General features: G+C 36.2%; 1 protein-coding gene across 3 annotated transcripts in view; it reads left to right on the top strand.

The window, feature by feature from the left end:
- ORC5 (origin recognition complex subunit 5) overlaps positions 1-18,275 on the top strand; it is an 81,509-nt gene that overhangs the window by 20,388 nt on the left and 42,846 nt on the right. For 2 of the 3 annotated variants that reach the window (XM_055590186.1, XM_055590188.1), the window contains exons 6-11: positions 6,034-6,164; positions 8,913-8,961; positions 9,050-9,140; positions 12,455-12,507; positions 14,542-14,654; positions 16,338-16,385. In XM_055590186.1, coding sequence (XP_055446161.1) covers positions 6,034-6,164; positions 8,913-8,961; positions 9,050-9,140; positions 12,455-12,507; positions 14,542-14,654; positions 16,338-16,385 — 485 coding nt within the window. The remainder of the gene's footprint in view (positions 1-6,033; positions 6,165-8,912; positions 8,962-9,049; positions 9,141-12,454; positions 12,508-14,541; positions 14,655-16,337; positions 16,386-18,275) is intronic. The other variant, XM_055590187.1, reaches the window with a different exon arrangement.

The raw sequence follows: 18,275 nt of genomic DNA, 5'->3' as shown, positions 1-18,275 counted from the left end.
GTCTTTTCCATTCTGTTGTTTTCCTCTCTTTCTTTGCATTGATCGCTGAGGAAGGCTTTCTAATCTCTTCTTGCTATTCTTTGGAACTCTGCATTCAGATGCTTATATCTTTCCTTTTCTCCTTTGCTTTTCGCTTCTCTTCTTTTCACAGCTATTTGCAAGGCCTCCCCAGACAGCCATTTTGCTTTTTTGCATTTCTTTTCCATGGGGATGGTCTTGATCCCTGTCTCCTGTACAATGTCACGAACCTCAGTCATCAGGCACTCTATCAGATCTAGGCCCTTAAATCTATTTCTTACTTCCACTGTATAATCATAAGGGATTTGATTTAGGTCATACCTGAATGGTCTAGTGGTTTTCCCTACTTTCTTCAATTTCAACCTGAATTTGGCAATAAGGAGTTCATGATATGAGCCATAGTCAGCTCCCGGTCTTGTTTTTGCTGACTGTATAGAGCTTCTCCATCTTTGGCTGCAAAGAATATAATCAGTCTGATTTCGGTGTTGACCATCTGGTGATGTCCATGTATAGAGTCTTCTCTTGTGTTGTTGGAAGAGGGTGTTTGCTATGACCAGTGCATTCTCTTGGCAAAATTCTATTAGCCTTGCCTGCTTCATTCTGTACTCCAAGGCCAAATTTGCCTGTTACTCCAGGTGTTTCTAGACTTCCTACTTTTGCATTCCAGTCCCCTATAATGAAAAGAACATCTTTTTTGGGTGTTAGTTCTAAAAGGTCTTGTAGGTCTTCATAGAACCGTTCAACTTCAGCTTCTTCAGCATTACTGGTTGGGGCATAGCCTTGGATTACTGTGATATTGAATGGTTTGCCTTGGAAATGAACAGAGATCATTCTGTCGTTTTTGAGATTGCGTCCAAGTACTGCGTTTTGGACTCTTGTTGAGCATGACGGCTACTCCATTTCTTCTGAGGGATTCCTGCCCGCAGTAGTAGATATAATGGTCATCTGAGTTAAATTCACCCATTCCAGTGCATTTTAGTTCACTGATTCCTAGAATGTCGACGTTCACTCTTGCCATCTCCTGTTTGACCCCTTCCAGTTTGCCTTGATTCATGGACCTAACATTCCAGGTTCCTATGCAATATTGCTCTTTACAGCATCAGACCTTACTTCTGTCACCAGTCACCTCCACAACTGGGTATTGTTTTTGCTTTGGTTCCATCCCTTCATTCTTTCTGGAGTTATTTCTCCTTTGATCTCCACTGATCAGTTGGGCTTTACATAACTGAAAAGGCAAGGTGGAAAATATCTGTCATCATGTACCCTCCTGGAGATTTGTTCAGCCCTTTGGATAATGAATGTATAGTTTCAACTTTGGGAATTTTTCAGCCATTATTTCTAAAAATATTTCATCTGTCCCCTCTGCTCCCCCCACCTTTTTCCAGGGCTGCATTACATGACCGTTAGATCTCTTGATATTGTCCTGCTGAATCTCTTATTTATTCATTTAAACTTTGTATCTTTTTTCCTCAGTGTTTTATTTGGTTTAGCTTTTGCTTCTGTGTCTTCAAGTTCACTGACCTTTTTCTCTACAAGTGTCTTCATCTGCAATTATCCAATCCAGTGGATAAAAAGAAAGAGAAAAGGCACAGGAACCAGAGATGAAATTAGAAAATTAAAAAAGGCAGAGGAACCAGAGGTCAAATTGCCAATATCCACTGGATCATAAAGAAAGCAATAGAGTTCCAAAAACATCTACTTCTGCTTTATTGACTACACCAAAGCCTTTGACCTTGTGGATCACAACAAACTGTGGAAAATTCTTCAAGAGATGGGAATTCCAGACCACTTGACCTGCCTCTTGAGAAATCTGTATGCAATTCAAGAAGCAACAGTTAGAACTGGGCATAGAATAACAGACTGGTTCAAAATTAGGAAAGGAGTACATTAAGGCTGTATATTGTCACCCTGCTTATTTAACTTATATGCAGAGTACATCATGAGAAATGCTGGGCTGGATAAAGCACAAGCTGGAATCAAGCTTGCCAGGAGAAATATCAATAACCTCAGATACGCAGATGACACCACCCTTATGGCAGAAAGTGAAGAAGAACTAAAGAGCCTCTTGATAAAGTTAAAGAGGAGACTGAAAAAGTTGGCTTAAAACTCGATATTCAAAAAACTAAGATCCTGGCATCTGGTCCCATTACTTCATGGCAAATAGATGGGGAAACAATGGAAACAGTGAGAGACCTTATTTTGGGGGGCTCCAGAATCACTGCAGATGGTGACTGCAGCCATGAAATTAAAAGATGCTTGTTCCTTGGAAGAAAAGCTATGATCAACCTAGACAGTATATTAAAAAGCAGAGACATTACTTTGCCAACAAAAGTCCGTCTAGTCAAAGCTATGGTTTTTTCAGTAGTCATGTATGGGTGTGAGAGTTGGACAATAAAGAAAGCTGAGCATGGAAGAATTGATGCTTTTGAACTGTGGTGTTGGAGATGACTTGAGAATCCTTTGGACTGCAAGGAGATCCAACCAGTCCATCTTAAAGGAAATCAGTCCTGAATGTTCATTGAAAGGACTGATACTGAAGCTGAAATTCCAATACTTTGGCCACCTGATGTGAAGTACTGACTCACTGGAAAAGACCCTGATGCTGGGGAAGATTGAAAATGGGAGAAGGGGACGACAGATGATGAGATGATTGCATGGCATCACCGACTCTACTGATATGGACATGAGTTTGTGTAACCTCCGGGAGTTGGTGACGGACAGGGAGGCCTGGAGTGCTGCAGTCCATGGGATCGCAGAGAGTCGGACACGACTGAGTGACTGCTGAATCCAGTGGAATTTTTCTTTATAGATCTCATTATGCTTTTGTTTTCCTTTATCTCCTTGAGCATATAATTATGTTTTTAATAGTTGTTTTAATGTCCTTGTGTACTAATTCAATTACCTCTTTCATGATGGGGTTGTTTCTATTGACTGATTTTTCTCTGTTATGGATATCCATTATACTTTGTCATGTGCTTAGTGATTTTTGATTGGATGATAGATATTAAATTTTTTGTTGTTACATGTTGGATTTTTTTCTGTTAAGCATTTAAATCACTTGAAGATACGTTTGACCCGCTTGAAGTTATTTTTAAGCTCTTTTGGAAAGAGGGTTCAGGGCTAATTTTAGTTCCACTTCTAAGATACTTCTAAGTCCTTTTGGATTCTCTGCTGAATGCTCAATGTATTTAGTATAGTTTCTCTATTCTTACTGGTGGAAAAAATGAACAGATTATACCCCTGTCTGAACTCTGGAGATTGTTTGACCTACAGTTCTCCAATAATTGTTTTTTTTCCCCCAGAAGTTTTGCTTGTTTTTTTCTGGGCTTTTACTCTATCTATGCATGCAAATAGGAGAAGCAATGGCAACCCACTCCAGTACTCTTGCCTGGAAAATCCTATGGACAGAGGAGCCTGGTAGGCTGCAGTCCATGGGGTCTCTTAAGAGTCAGACATGACTGAACGACTTCACTTTCACTTTTCACTTTCACGCATTGGAGAAGGAAATGGCAACCCACTCCAGTGTTCTTGCCTGGAGAATCCCAGGGACGGGGGCGCCTGGTGGGCTGCCATCTATGGGGTTGCACAGAGTCGGACACGACTGAAGCAACTTAGCAGCAGCAGCAGCATGCATTTAAATGTTAGCATTCAGCTAAGAATCAAGGACAACCCTTAAGGCAGATTTCTGGGGCTTTTTCTCTGCATAGTGTCCTTCTCTCATGATGTTTACCCTGTATATTCTAGTACCCTTAGCTTTCTCTACTCTCACCTCTGTCTCAACTCAACTAAGATTAATGGGCTCCTTTTGCAACTCTACTATACTACTATTGTAAAGTTTCCTCTAATTAGAAAGCCTGGCTGATGGTAAGACTCACCTCATTTCCCTTTTCTCGTATTAGAGTTCTTGGCTGCCTGATGTCTGAAAATAGCTGTTTTCTATATTTTGTCCAGTTTTTAGTTGTTTATTTATAGAACAGTATTTCTGAACTGGAAATACTCCCTCATGACTGGAATCAGAAGTCCCTCTTTCTTCCATCCATCCAGTTATCTGTCAGCTTTTATATATAAGTACCTTTATCTCCAAGTTTTAAGGTACTTTTTACAAGTTTTTACTGTATCAAATATTTATGTTTTAAAACTTGGTAACATTAAATTTAAAATTGCTATTAGGTGTAAAAATACATAGGCTTCAAAGTCAAATTTTGAACTTGGTATATTTTTTTCCAGTGGTTGTGATATAAAATTGCAGATCTAGCAACAATCTCTATTTAGAATTCCTTCAGGATAACATTCTAGGCATGAGAATAGGCTTTAAAATGTTTTGAGAATGGGGACTTTGTTTATTTGGTTTTTGGCATTTTGTTTGGCCAACTGCCCTGTTTAGCAGATCCTATTATATACAACTATTTCTGAATTTCTGTATATTAGTATCTATTGATAGACCATATGTATTGTTATGTACCTGATTGACTGTGAGGAAAAAGAGAACAGTTAAAATCAAGGTCTGATGGTAAATGGCAACGTATTCATAGTAAAAATACTCAGAAGGATTCTTAAGAAAAAGGAAATTGACTTGATCAGAGCATTCCATAAGAATTTTCACTTGAAAGTATTGTGATAATCTTGAACCCTGTGGAACTAGGTTTACAGTACTGCTGCTGCTAAGTCGCTTCAGTCGTGTCTGACTCTGTGCGACCCCATAGATGGCAGCCCACCAGGCTCCCCCGTCCCTGGGATTCTCCAGGCAAGAACACTGGAGTGGGTTGCCATTTCCTTCTCCAGTTCATGAAAGTGAAGTCACTCAATCATGTCCGACTCTTAGAGACCCCATGGACTGCAGCCTACCAGGCTCCTCCATCCATGGGATTTTCCAGGCAAGAGTACTGGAGTGGGGTGCCATTGCCCTCTCCGAGGTTTACAGTACTACTCTTGGTCAAAGAGCTCTTAACTGAGAAGTCGAAAGAGACCATCGCATCAAGAAGTCAGAGGGAATTGCAATAAGGAATAAATGACTGACTGATTCAGGTGCTATAAACTGGGAAATTTTGAATAATAGATGGTTTCTTTTTAGTTTTAACTGTGCTTCTACAATATTACATTTCTAACAGAATAAAATATAAGTTTAGGATTCTAAAGGCTTCCCTGATACCTCAGTTGGTAAAGAATCCACCTGCAATGCTGGAGACCCCAGCTCGGTTCCTGGGTCAGGAAGAGTCTCTGGAGAAGGGATGGGCTACCCACCCCAGTATTCTTGGGCTTCCCTTGTGGCTCAGCTGGTAAAGAATCCGCCCACAATGATGGCCACCTGGGCTCGATCCCTGTTTGGGAAGATCCCCTGGAAAAGGGAAAGGCTATCCACTCCAGTATTCTGGCCTGAAGAATTCCATGGACTGTATAGTCCATGGAGTCCCATAGAGTTGGATGTGACTGAGCAGCGTTCACTTTCACTTAGGGTTCTAAACATGTGATACTGTATAAGAGTAAGATAAAAGAAATAAAGATAACCAAAGTTGTAGGAAGAAAACACATTTTATTAAAAAAGGGAATGACAAAGTAAAGATGAAGATTTTCATGAAAAAATTCTTGAATTGTTTTCATTTTACAAAAAAATGAAGCACATTTTCCAATTTGGTGGTGATTTATATAGTACCTCTTTGTTTTTACCTAGCTGACTTATGTAATTGGAAAAATAACTGAAGTCCATATTATTTTTTTGCTCTTGATATTGATGTTGCTTTGCCTATTATAAGGTTCTTGTGATTTTCTTTAGATGTCATTTCTTAGTATATATGTCAGGTAAAATTTAGTTATTTTTCTAGAACGTTAGATTCATGATTCTTTTACCTCAGTTTCAAAACTTGTATTACTTTTACATCCTAATCTTGTAACTGTTTTATTATTTCTGATAATTGCTGAACCTGTGTGTTTATTGTTTAAACCTGTATTATAAAATGCTAGAAGATACGACTAGGGTGCTAGATCAGTCATTTCTGTTCATTTATGTCCCGTGAACAGGGAACCTGCAGAAGATCCTATCTCATGATCATCCTCCAGAGTATTCAGCTGATTTCTATGCTGCCTACATTAACATTCTTCTTGGAGTTTTCTATACTGTCTGTCGAGATTTGAAAGAGCTCCGGCATCTGGTGAGTTCTCATTTTGCTTAAATAAAATGTACATCTTTTATGTAGGAAAGGTGTGAGATAGGCTAGAAGCTAAAAATTTATTCTGGAAGTAGAAATCTGTGGGTTAGTACAAATTTTGACCTGATCTGAAACCTTTCAGTCATCTTTAGTTGTTTACTTTCATATATCCTTAGGAGTGTGTTTTTTATTTCCTCCTTTCTCTTTTCTCTAATCACAAATAATTTTTATTAAAATTAAAATGAAGGCTAACAGAGAGGAGGTGTGAAAACTTAATAAGCAATTGTATATCTAATTTTTTTAACAATTGTTTTTCAGGATTTTGTATTAATATATATTGATATTACCAGGGCTTCTCTGGTAGCTCAGACAGTAAAGAATCCTCCTGCAGTGCAGGAGACCTGGGTGTGATCCCTGGGTTGGGAAGATCTCCTGGAAGAGGGCATGGCAACCCACTCCAGTATTCTTGCCTGGAGAATCCCCATGGACACAGGAGCCTGGCAGGCTACAGCCCTTGGGGTTGCAAAGAGTAGGACACGACTGAGCAGCTAAGCACAGCACATGTATTGATAGTGATCTGAAATCTAGATGCTCTTGAATATGGTCAGAAGCTTTACATAGGTCTTTCCTTAGCCACTAACCTTGAGTTAGTAATCTTTGTATAAAGGATTACTTTGAATTTATATAAAAGGTTACTTAAAAAAATTTGTTTTAAACATTAGCTGTTTATACTTCATAGGCAGTTTGGAAAATGTATTTACTTTAATTTTCATATTTAACTTAATTTTGATCTTTGTTCTTTAGTTGTGTGGATCCATGAGGGAGAAGGCAAGAATATCTGGTTTCTTAAAATCTTTTATTAATACTTAAGATCTTATCTCCATGTAACAAGATGGTAAAATGTCTAAGGTTAGAAAATGGAACTTTCAAAGGAACAGATTCTCTTGATATATTTTCTTTGCTTTGTTCTTTTCTTTGCTCTGAAAAATATTACTTAGAAGGATTCAGTGTGTATTTGAGGTAGAATATAGGAGAAATTGTGTTCACATTTAGTATGTTTTTGGAACTTTTATTTTTTTTTTTTTAAATTTTATTTTATTTTTAAACTTTACATAACTGTATTAGATTTGCCAAATATCAAAATGAATCCGCCACAGGTTTACATGTGTTCCCCATCCTGAACCCTCCTCCCTCCTCCCTCCCCATTCCATCCCTCTGGGTCGTCCCAGTGCACCAGCCCCAAGCATCCAGTATCGTGCATCGGACCTGGACTGGCAACTCATTTCATACATGATATTTTACATGTTTCAATGCCATTCTCCCAAATCTTCCCACCCTCTCCCTCTCCCACAGAGTCCATAAGACTGTTCTATACATCAGTGTCTCTTTTGCTGTCTCGTACACAGGGTTATTGTTACCATCTTTCTAAATTCCATATATATGCGTTAGTATACTGTATTGGTGTTTTTCTTTCTGGCTTACTTCACTCTGTATAATAGGCTCCAGTTTCATCCACCTCATTAGAACTGATTCAAATGTATTCTTTTTAATGGCTGAATAATACTCCATTGTGTATATGTACCACAGCTTGCTTATCCATTCATCTGCTGATGGACATCTAGGTTGCTTCCATGTCCTGGCTATTATAAACAGTGCTGCGATGAACATTGGGGTACTCGTGTCTCTTTCCCTTCTGGTTTTCTAAACTTTTAAATTGTAGGCCTCTTCTGATTTAGATGTAGATTTCAAGTGTCTTCTAAGTAGGGAACAAACCAGAGACAAACTGTTCTAGCTCAAGCTTATCACTAACACCTCTCCAGAAGTTGAATGTCTGAGATTCCTGGTGACAGAGGGAAATGACAGCAAGGGGGCTTACAGAGGGGATAGAGGGTCAGTGCGCAGTTCCTGCGTGAGGTGGAGTCAGGAGCGAGTACTCATCCTCTGTCATTCCTGGGAAATAACTTGTAGTTACCATTCCTTAACTCTGATGTCCTTGAATCCTGCAGGTATCTGTGCTGGCAGTCATTTCAAAGTAGATTATTATAAAGTACAAGAAGGAAGAATTATTTAGAGAAACTATTTGTAGGAAAAGAAAGTGTTAAATCTAAATATGGTTTTTATAAAGTCCTTTGGGTTTCACTGAGGAATGATTTTATTGAGGGATGAGATTACAACTTTTTTTTCTTGTTATTGTTACATTATATTCAAAAACTTGAAACTTGAAGTGTGGTTTAAGTCTTTATTACTACTAGTGATTCTAGTAAATATAAGATGATCTTTAAGTAGTGGAGAAAAAACAGTATAGGGTCCTTATTTTTCTGCATATGTAGAATGTAGGATAATAAACATATATTTTCCTTTTTCCTTTGAATGGATACTTTTATTTGTTTCAAAGTTTGTAAGTGACACATTTCTTGACAGTTTAATAAATCATCTGCAAAATATTCTTTTTAGGCATCTTTTATATGTATGTACTTTTAAATCTGCTTTGGGAATTGTTATGTTACTTTTTATCTAGAGGCCAATATATTAGGTGGGGATTTATCCATTTAAGGAATATTTTACATGTTGTATTACTGCTGTTATTGATAATTATCATTTTTATTGTTGTAGTAATAAACTGATAACATTTCATTTGGGCAATTATATTGAAATAAGTTTTCCTGAATCCTAACAAAAATTTTACTTGAAAAATAATTTCTAATTGTGGTAGATAAATTTTTTTTCTCTTTTCTCCCCCTTTGTTTATAGGCAGCACTTAATTTTCCTAAATATTGTGAACCTGTGGTTAAAGGAGAAGGTAACTATAATTTTACTGTAATAATTTTTCTTTTGAAAAAAATTTCTATAAGGTCTAAATTATTGAAATTTTCTCCTTTTTGGAGTAGCAAATGAACGTGATACTCGCAAGCTCTGGAGAAACATTGAACCTCATTTGAAGAAAGCCATGCAGACTGTTTATCTCAGAGAAATATCAAGGTAATTTTTATTTTATTATATATATTGTTTCTATATTTTTGTTTAGAATATTCACTAATGTGTCCACATGTTTTCTTACCTTCTTCACATTGGGAAAAAGTTCTTGTGAATTTTGAATCATTCCTTACTATTTGGGGAAAGACAGACAATTTTTAGCCAGTATGTTACACAAGGCATATTTCTAATAACTGTTAATTTTTTTAAATCTGGAAAGCTATAGGAAAATCCGTTTCAGCTTTGTGTTTTATAGTTATGTTAGATATTTGAAAATAATGAAAAATTGAGCATTGAAGTGTATAAATCAAGTCATAAATCTATGTTTGTCTGTTCATAGTAATGAAACTACTCAGGAGACATGATTGCGCAGACAGTATAGTGAGAAGAACAATGGTTTTGATTTCCAGCTTAGCTATTTTCTGCCTTTTGAGGTATTAGCAATTCACCTTAAACCTCTAGACCTCAGATCCCTCTTCTAACAATCCTTAAAAGATTTCAGTAATATATGTGAAAGTGATTTGTGATATAAATAAGAAAGCGCCTTATGGATGTTAGGTTTATAAGTCTACATTGCAAAGCAACATAGATTTAAAAACATCAACTCTTCTGTCTTTTTTCACTTGCTAATTTTATCACTTTTCTTTTATGAATACCTTAATCTATAACTATTTCATATTTGATTTAATTAGCTGATTAGAAGATTTTAATATTAATAGTTTCTGAATAAGTAGAAACATTGCAAAGATATTTAATCCTTTTTTAATAATATAAAGTCATTTGATGAAAGTTTTTGGAAGTCACAGAATAGAAAAGCTTATGATCTGATTTTTTAAAGGTAGAAAAATTTGGGTGGTTGTTACAGTGACTCTTATGTAGTGATACAAGGACTTCTAGTTTTCCATAGGATAATGTTGGCCACCTGAATCCAGTTCTCTCCACAAAGATCACTAAGGAGAGCAAATAAAATCACTCTAACCCTAGCCTGCAGTATGACTAGAAATCTACTCTGCTGGCTCTGTGGTAAAGAATCCGTCTGCCAGTGCAGGAGCCCCAGAGATGCAGATTCGATCCCTGGATGGGGAAGATCCCCTGGGGGAGGAAATGTCAATCCACTCCAGAATTCTTGCCAGGATAATCCCGTGGACAGTGGAGCCTGGTGGGCTATAATCCATCGGGTTGCAGAGTCAGACCTGACTGACTAAGCATGCATGTCCACGCTACAGAGTTAACTACAAGTTTTAAGTTATATGTAAATAGTGAAATAAACAATTGAAGCCAGCAGAGCCAACTCTGGAGCTGAAGTGAAAAGTTAAGCAATGACTATAGGAAAGAGAGGAGAGGATGGTGGGGACAGGGCATGGGGTTGACATGTAGTCCTGAAATACAAATGAATCACCTCTGGAAAGACAGTCCAACTCTAAGTGAGAAAATACTGAGAACAAATGAGGCCTGAGCACTGGAGAATCAAAAGGAAATGTTTGAAGAGTATGTAGACAAAAATTAACAAAGTAGGTTTGGGAAAGTACTGTTTTTGAGGGTGATTTGAAAGGACATGGTATCTCCTGTCTGCTTGATGGTAAAGAATGAAGTAGAGTGGGGGGATTAAGGCATAAAAAGGTAAGCTACTTACCAAGGAAGGTGAATCTGTAATAAAGCAAAATGATAGGTGAGCAATATTTTCAAGAAACTTGAGGAGAGGAAGTGTAAGCCAAGGAAGTTTATATCCAGCCAACCTGTCATTCAGGTATCATGGGTGTAGAAAAACAGTGTTAAGCTTGTAAGAACTCAGGGAACGCTATATTCATAAGCACTTTCTGAAAAATCAGTGCAATGGAGATGCCTAGGGAAGCTTTAGCAAAAGGATTGACGGGCACTACATTTGATCATAGGTCAAAACTAAAATATGGGAACAAGGGTAGAATACTGTTTGTATAATTACATTCTCTGACAGGATGGGAATAACACAATTACAAAGTTAAAATATGGAAAAAGAAGAGAAAGAGAAAAGGCAAAGTAGAATAAACTCATGGTTTGCTGTACACGTAAAAGGTGACATCAGAATAGTTCAGAACTTAAAATTATTAAAAAAAAAAATTACAGAAGTCTCACACCCCATTATCCCTTTCACTTTTTTCCTTAACCACATAGGTAATTTCTAATTTGTTATCATCATCTTTCACAAGTATGTCTGTATACACATATATCGCTATATATGCAATTAATATGTAATCTATTTGGAGAAGGCAATGGCACCCCACTCCAGTACTCTTGCCTGGAAAATCCCATGGATGGAGGAGCCTGGTAGGCTGCAGTCCATGGGGTCGCTAGGAGTGGACACGACTGAGTGACTTCACTTTCACTTTTCACTTTCATGCATTGGAGAAGGAAATGGCAACCCACGCCAGTGTTCTTGCCTGGAGAATCCCAGGGACAGGGAAGCCTGGTGGGCTGCCATCTCTGGGGTCGCACAGAGTCGGACACGACTGAAGCGACTTAGCAGCAGCAGCAGCATAGTATGTTTAGATATAGATCGCAGAAATCAGTGTTGCTAATTTGATCTCCTACTTTACTAAGGTACTCTGAAACTATTGTTCTTTATTGGGGTGTACCCATTTATGTTTATTGATAGGAAACATATATGTTTTATTATCCTTGATTAGTTTGCAGAATCTCTTATGTGATTATTTTCTGTCTCTTTTTGAAAACAAAATTGGTATTTAGGGCAGTTTGCATTTTTGTTCCAGCTGTTTACCTTTATAATAATAGCACATATAATGCTTGTAGTTCCTTTTTATCATATTGTGGCATAAAGGGCCAGTGAGACTCTCCAGCAGTGTAATAGAGAAATGACATTCTAAGCCAGGTGATATCTCCTGGTCCATTTGAAACTGTCCCTGTATATGACAACCATTTTCCTTGCTACCTTTGACTGTCATTCACACATGTATAATAACAATTTTTGCTAAATTAAATCAACAGTATCAGTTGGTGCTTTTTGATAACTTTATAATTGTGATCATAAGAAAAGAGATTTTTGAAAAAAATTAACATCTGGGCATATATATATATTTTTTTTTTATATTATATTATAATATATATATATTAAATTATATAACAATATATAATTTTATATTGTTCTAATATACACTAAGTGATTTTGTAGCGGTACCAATGTGTATATTATTTGTCTTGTTTATAAGGTAATTAGTGTATTTTGTCAAGTCAAAAAAAATTTTGTTTTTCTAGGGCTTTAAGTATAGTATATTGATTTTATATATTTTCAATCCATTATTACCCTTCCATTTTTTTTTTTCCAGTTCGCAGTGGGAAAAGCTACAGAAAGATGACACAGATCCAGGACAACTGAAAGGTATCAAAGGAAGTGTTGAGACAGTTACCAGAGACACTTCTTCAATGATTACTCATAATCAAGATACCAAAGTTCACACTAAATAGCATTAGTCAGAAGTGTTATAAAAGATAATTTACAAGCTACTGTTATTTATTTATTTTTTGCTGTATCACAGTATCTTAGTTCCCCAACCAGGGACCAAACATGAAAGCAGTTAGTCTTAACTACTGGACCACCAGGGAATTCCCACAGGCTACCATGATATTTTAAATAATGATTTAAGGTACCATGATATTCTAATTACTGGTTTTCTTTTAAGCAGTACTGCAGTGTAATGGGAGGAAATGAAGTTTGAATACCAGTTTTCTATTTTTTACATGTTGGATTATATCATGTGAAAACCAAGCAGTTTATATTTCTTTAAATGCTTGTATTAAACCAATCAATTGTATACCTAATTTTATCCAAATGTATATGTATTCCATGAGTTTTATGGAATAAAGTTCAATTTTATGTTTAGTTTGAGGATTACATTTCATTTGGTTATATTTTGAAAGCTTTGTCCTTTTGTTTCCTTTAAAGAAACTATCACCTTGGGTTTATCCCATAGAACTACAGCTGACCCTTGAACAACATATATTTGAACTGCAGAGGTCTACTTATAACACAGATTTTTTTCAGTAAATATATTGTAAATTTTTTTGGAGATATTCAACAATTTGGAAAAACTCATGAATGAACTGCATAGCCTACAGATATCAAAAAGAAATTAAGGAAAAGTTAAGTATGTCATGAATGCATAAAATACATATAGGTATACATACACAAAGTATATGTTAACTGACTGTTGATGTTATCATTAAGGCTTCCAGTCAGCAATAGGCTATTAGTAGTGAAGTTTTGGGGGAGTCAAAGTTATATGCAGATTTTCTACTGTATAAGAGTGGGGTGTCATAAATAGCCTCCATTATTTAAGGGTGAACTTTACTTTTATTTAAAAACAACAACAACAACAACAAAAAACTACCTAAAATATTTTGGGTCAGTAGCCAGTGGTGGGGAAAGTGGTATGAAATGAAGTGATATTGAGATTCTGTTTTGGTTTTTAAATGCTTGAGATACTCTACAAATGATTTTCGATTGTGTACTGTAATGAAAGAAATAGATACAGGAGTTAAAAATCTGCAATAATTTGTCTGCTCTACTGCCTGTGTGACCTTGAGACCGACTCAGTGTCTTCATCTAAAATGGAAAGAATACCTACCATTAAATTACTGCAAAGATTCAAAGTGGCTTAAGTAAAGCACCTAGCACAGTGTCTTCCACATGCTAGATATTCAGTAAATACCAGATTCCATTTTCCCTTCCCCTAAAAATCATTGCTGCTGACTGACTACTGTTTAATGTATCCGTTCATTCTTTTGCATAAGGTACTGTAAGGATACAAAAAACATTAAACTTATCTCCCTCAGTAAACACTGAAGCTTAGTAGGAAATATAACTTACATTTAATTAATTCTTTATATAAAGTTACATGGACCATAAATATATATGAAGTGAGAATTCACAGTAGAGATAAATTTTCTGTTTTGGTGTGGTAGGGGAGCATCATGGAATGTTTAGTGGAGTGTAGCTTTGAAGGATTGGAGAAGGCAATGGCAACCCACTCCAGTGTTCTTGCCTGGAGAATCCCAGGGACGCGGAACCTGGTGGGCTGCCGTCTATGGGGTCGCACAGAGTCGGACACGACTGAAGCGACTTAGCAGCAGCAGCAGCAGCTTTGAAGGGCAGGATGGCTAGGATTTAGACTTCATGTAACAGAGTAAGCAGAGCATATCATTATAACAAATAACAGAATGAATAAAACTTATCATTAATAATAATATTTGCCCCTATCACCATTATTATCATGGCATTTTGAGGTCAGGGCACTTAAAAATCTTTTGACTACAGGATACCATATGGAAGTCAATACATAAGTGAGAAAGGATATGATACTTAAAATCTGATGGTAGCCTGTTAAATACTTCATGAAAGTATTTTGTTCTATAGGTCTCTCAGCATATACTCATGTGGAACTTCCGTACTACTCTAAATTTATTCTAATTGCTGCATACCTCGCTTCTTATAATCCAGCAAGAACCGACAAGAGGTTTTTCCTTAAGGTAATCATTTCTTTTCACTTTATTTTTGAAGAAATAGGGAATACTTTGAAATTCTTCAACTCCTATAAATTTATAAGGGATAGAGATTAGAATAAGAGATTGGTATACTTAGGGTTCATTCTTTAAAGATTTTGTTTTCTTTTAATCATTTATCCTTTGTTTCTCACTTCACCTTTGCCAATCAACAATGTTAATTGAGAACTTTCTTTAGGATTTTAAGAATGAATGAGTGCCACTTTTGGGGTGGAGACGTGATGGAGCAAACAAGCTAAAAAAGATGTATTAGTGTCTAGTAAGATTGATATGATAAACAACTTGCAGGAAGTGTTGAGGAAAGAAGGCTTCATGGAGAAGGTGGCATTGGTTGCTGAATTTTGAAAGACAAATTAGTCTGAAAATGACAGCAAAAAACACATGTCTTTCCTGAAATGAATATTGATAATAAAATCTACAGGCCTTCAGAACTTTATCCATCAACAGAGCATTCCTCACACTTAACAAACTTCTAAACAGAGTTTCTTTGGAATGCATGAGCCATTTCTTCAATCACCTTCCACCTAAGGAAATACCAACTCTTTTTCCATAATGAACTCAGCTGCTCTTCCCCATATAATCACTTGTTCTCTTTTACCAATTCATTATGTCAAATGGGTGAAAAATATCCTTGCAACCAGATACATTTTGCTACACATCCTAGACATGTACAGTTACAAGCTAATTAATAAAAAATTCAGTCAAACTGAACTTTTCTCTTTTCGAGGTCTTGGCTGCTTTTCCGTCTAACTCTCCAACCTTTTTTTACATTGGTTTCTCCATCTAGAATTCCTTCCTCTCCAATCTCTGAATGCTTGAATTTCACCTATTCATTTTTTTTTCCGCCTTGAATCATTTATTCTTTATTTCTCACTTCAAGATAACAGCCTACGTTGGGTGAGCTAGGTAATTTCACAGAGAAGTTCAGTAATAATTGTACATTTAAAAAAGAATAAATAGGTTTTGTTAAAAATAAGAGGGATGGGAATAATTTAAAGGGTGGTAACTCCTTTATTATTCTATAGTTCCTATTATAGCATCATATGCTCCATACACTGTTATCCGGAACATTCAGGAGCCTTTGCATGTATATTAATTGGAAAGAAATCTCATTTTAGAATTGTTTTCTTTTTGAAAACTATGCAATTTGACTTATTAAATGTAATATATTCTTATCTATTTCCTTTTTGCCTGTCTCTACCACTAGTCTTTCATTTAAAGAGGGCAAGGACTGCCATCTATTTTTTTTCCTCCACTCTTAAATCCAAGTACTTAACTAAATGCTCTCAATTTTATTTGAATTGACAACTTGCCTTACAGAATGAATGAAAACTCATTAATATTTGTAAAAGTCTTATTTTTATAGAAATAAATGTGCTGTAATAAATCAATACAAGTTCTTTAGGAATATCACTTTTATTTTAAAACCTCTTTACATGCAAAAGTAATCTTGCATATGATCAAAATCTGATTTTAAAAATCTAAAATATGTTGATATTTTAAGGTGATATTTTAGGCAGTAAATAGAATAAAATAATAAAGCCCAAGATACATAAATTAGTATTGTGTGTACCATGTTTTAAACAAATTGTGCTTTCTGTTTTATGGAGTCCTATCTTTTATCTTAAAAATTATTTATCTTAATTGCAGCATCATGGGAAAATCAAGAAAACCAATTTTTTAAAGAAACATGAAAAGGTATTTATGTTGTAATTTCTCTAATGAAAAAACTTATGAATTTAGAATATTATTAAAAGTAAATTAATGCATAATTGTATTAGCCATTTGGCTATAAGAAGTTACTTGTATTGATATGGCACCGTCATAATAGTATTTTATTATGTAGAATATAGTGATTGGGGAGGCACAATTCAGTTGAGCTGGTTCTAGAGGTAAAAGTGAGTTGACAAAATTTTTTCTAAGTGAATTAATAGATGAAAAAGGTCACATTGGAATTTTCAGTTAAATATAGAATGTATTCCTCTTGTCCCCTATGAAATACCCACAGATATGGTGTTGAAGAAGTTAAAAAGGTAAAACTAAGAAGGTCTAAGCAGATCAGAGATCTGTAAAGTTTGAAATTGACTGGTAGATAGATTTACAGGTGACTAAGCAGATCAGGGGCTTCCCTGGTTGCTCAGATGGTAAAGAATCTGCCTGCAATGCAGGAGACCAGGTTTCAACATGTGGGTCGGGAAAATCCTCTCGAGGAGAAAATGGCAATCCACTGCAATATTCTTGCCTGGAAAATTCCATGGACAGAGGAGCTTAGCGTAGTCCATGGGGTCACAAAGAGTTGGACACTACTGAGCAACTAACAGACACACATAAGCAGATCAGGGAAGACTGAAACGTAATGCCCCAAACAAGCTGTTTTGACCTGAGGATCTAGAAATGCTTAGGAATTAGAAGCAATATGCATCTTTGGAGGTACGGTTGTGGGGCAAGATTGAAATTGGTGAAAGGAACATTTAGTCTATTTGGATCTCTCTGTGACTTTTCTTGACAGAAACTAGAGGAGTTTGAACTATAGACTTAGCACTATGGATGCTGAGAGTTTTGTTTCTCTTTTATTGTTAAAAACCGTTTTACTTAGCTTACACTTCTGAATTGAGGACATTGTTACTGTCTTTGCTGCTAAAAAAAAAAAGCACTTGCTGTGAATCTGTTATTCTTGTGTTATTCTTGTTTTCTCTGGGTGCTTTCAAGTTCTCTTTTCCTTTTACTTTAGTGTTCTTTGAGTTTCACTGTGATAATCTGGGATTGAATTTCTTTTTACATGGCATTAATTTGCTTCCTATTTGGAATAATGATGCCTTTTTAATTTTGGTAAAGTCTTAGTCATTAACTTTTCAAATATTGCCCCTCATCCATTCTCTCCTGGAATAGGAAATGGCAGCCCACTCCAGTATTCTTGCCTGGAAAATCCCATGGACAAAGGCGTCTGGTGTGCTACAGTCATGAGGTCGCAGAGAGTCAGACATGACAGAGCATGCACAAACACACACAAGTTTCCGTTCTCTCTAGCATGTCTTCCTGAGACACTAAAGTATCAGAGTCAGTCTAATTCTACATTTTCTATTTTTGCTGACCTGTGCACATAATGTCCTGCTTCCTGAATATTTTATTATTTTTAATTGTTGGCTTAACTTAAATGTTGGCATTTTTGAGGCCTGAGGTGTGTTCCTTTAGAGAATTTTTACGCCTGCTTCTATGCAAGCACTTAAAAATACCAGTAACTTGGGATCATTTGAAATTCAGTTCTCTGCCTGGGTGCTTTCAGACCACAAAGATACTGTGAATTCTGCCTCCACATCAGAATTAGCTCTGGCTACTAGTTAAAAGTCTCAAGGAAAACTTTTCTCCTCCATTCACACAGAGCTAGGGTTTGGCAGGCAAATTTCCTTATCAAATCCATTTGCTTGGCTTGGAAAGACTTTTCTAATTTGCCCTTTCACTGAGACATCTCTGATTATGCTCTCTGCTATAGGGAGATCATTGATTTTGTACCCCCTTTCTTACGCGTGTAGCTGCTTTGGGTCATAAAGGATTGGTAGGAGAAGGGAATACTTCTGGCTGAGGTAGTGA

This window comes from Bubalus kerabau, chromosome 8 (assembly GCF_029407905.1).
Source record: "Bubalus kerabau isolate K-KA32 ecotype Philippines breed swamp buffalo chromosome 8, PCC_UOA_SB_1v2, whole genome shotgun sequence".
In the NCBI taxonomy this organism is placed as follows: Eukaryota; Metazoa; Chordata; class Mammalia; order Artiodactyla; family Bovidae; genus Bubalus; species Bubalus kerabau.
Note: the sequence above shows the minus strand (reverse complement) of the source record. Positions and strands in the feature narration are given on the sequence as shown.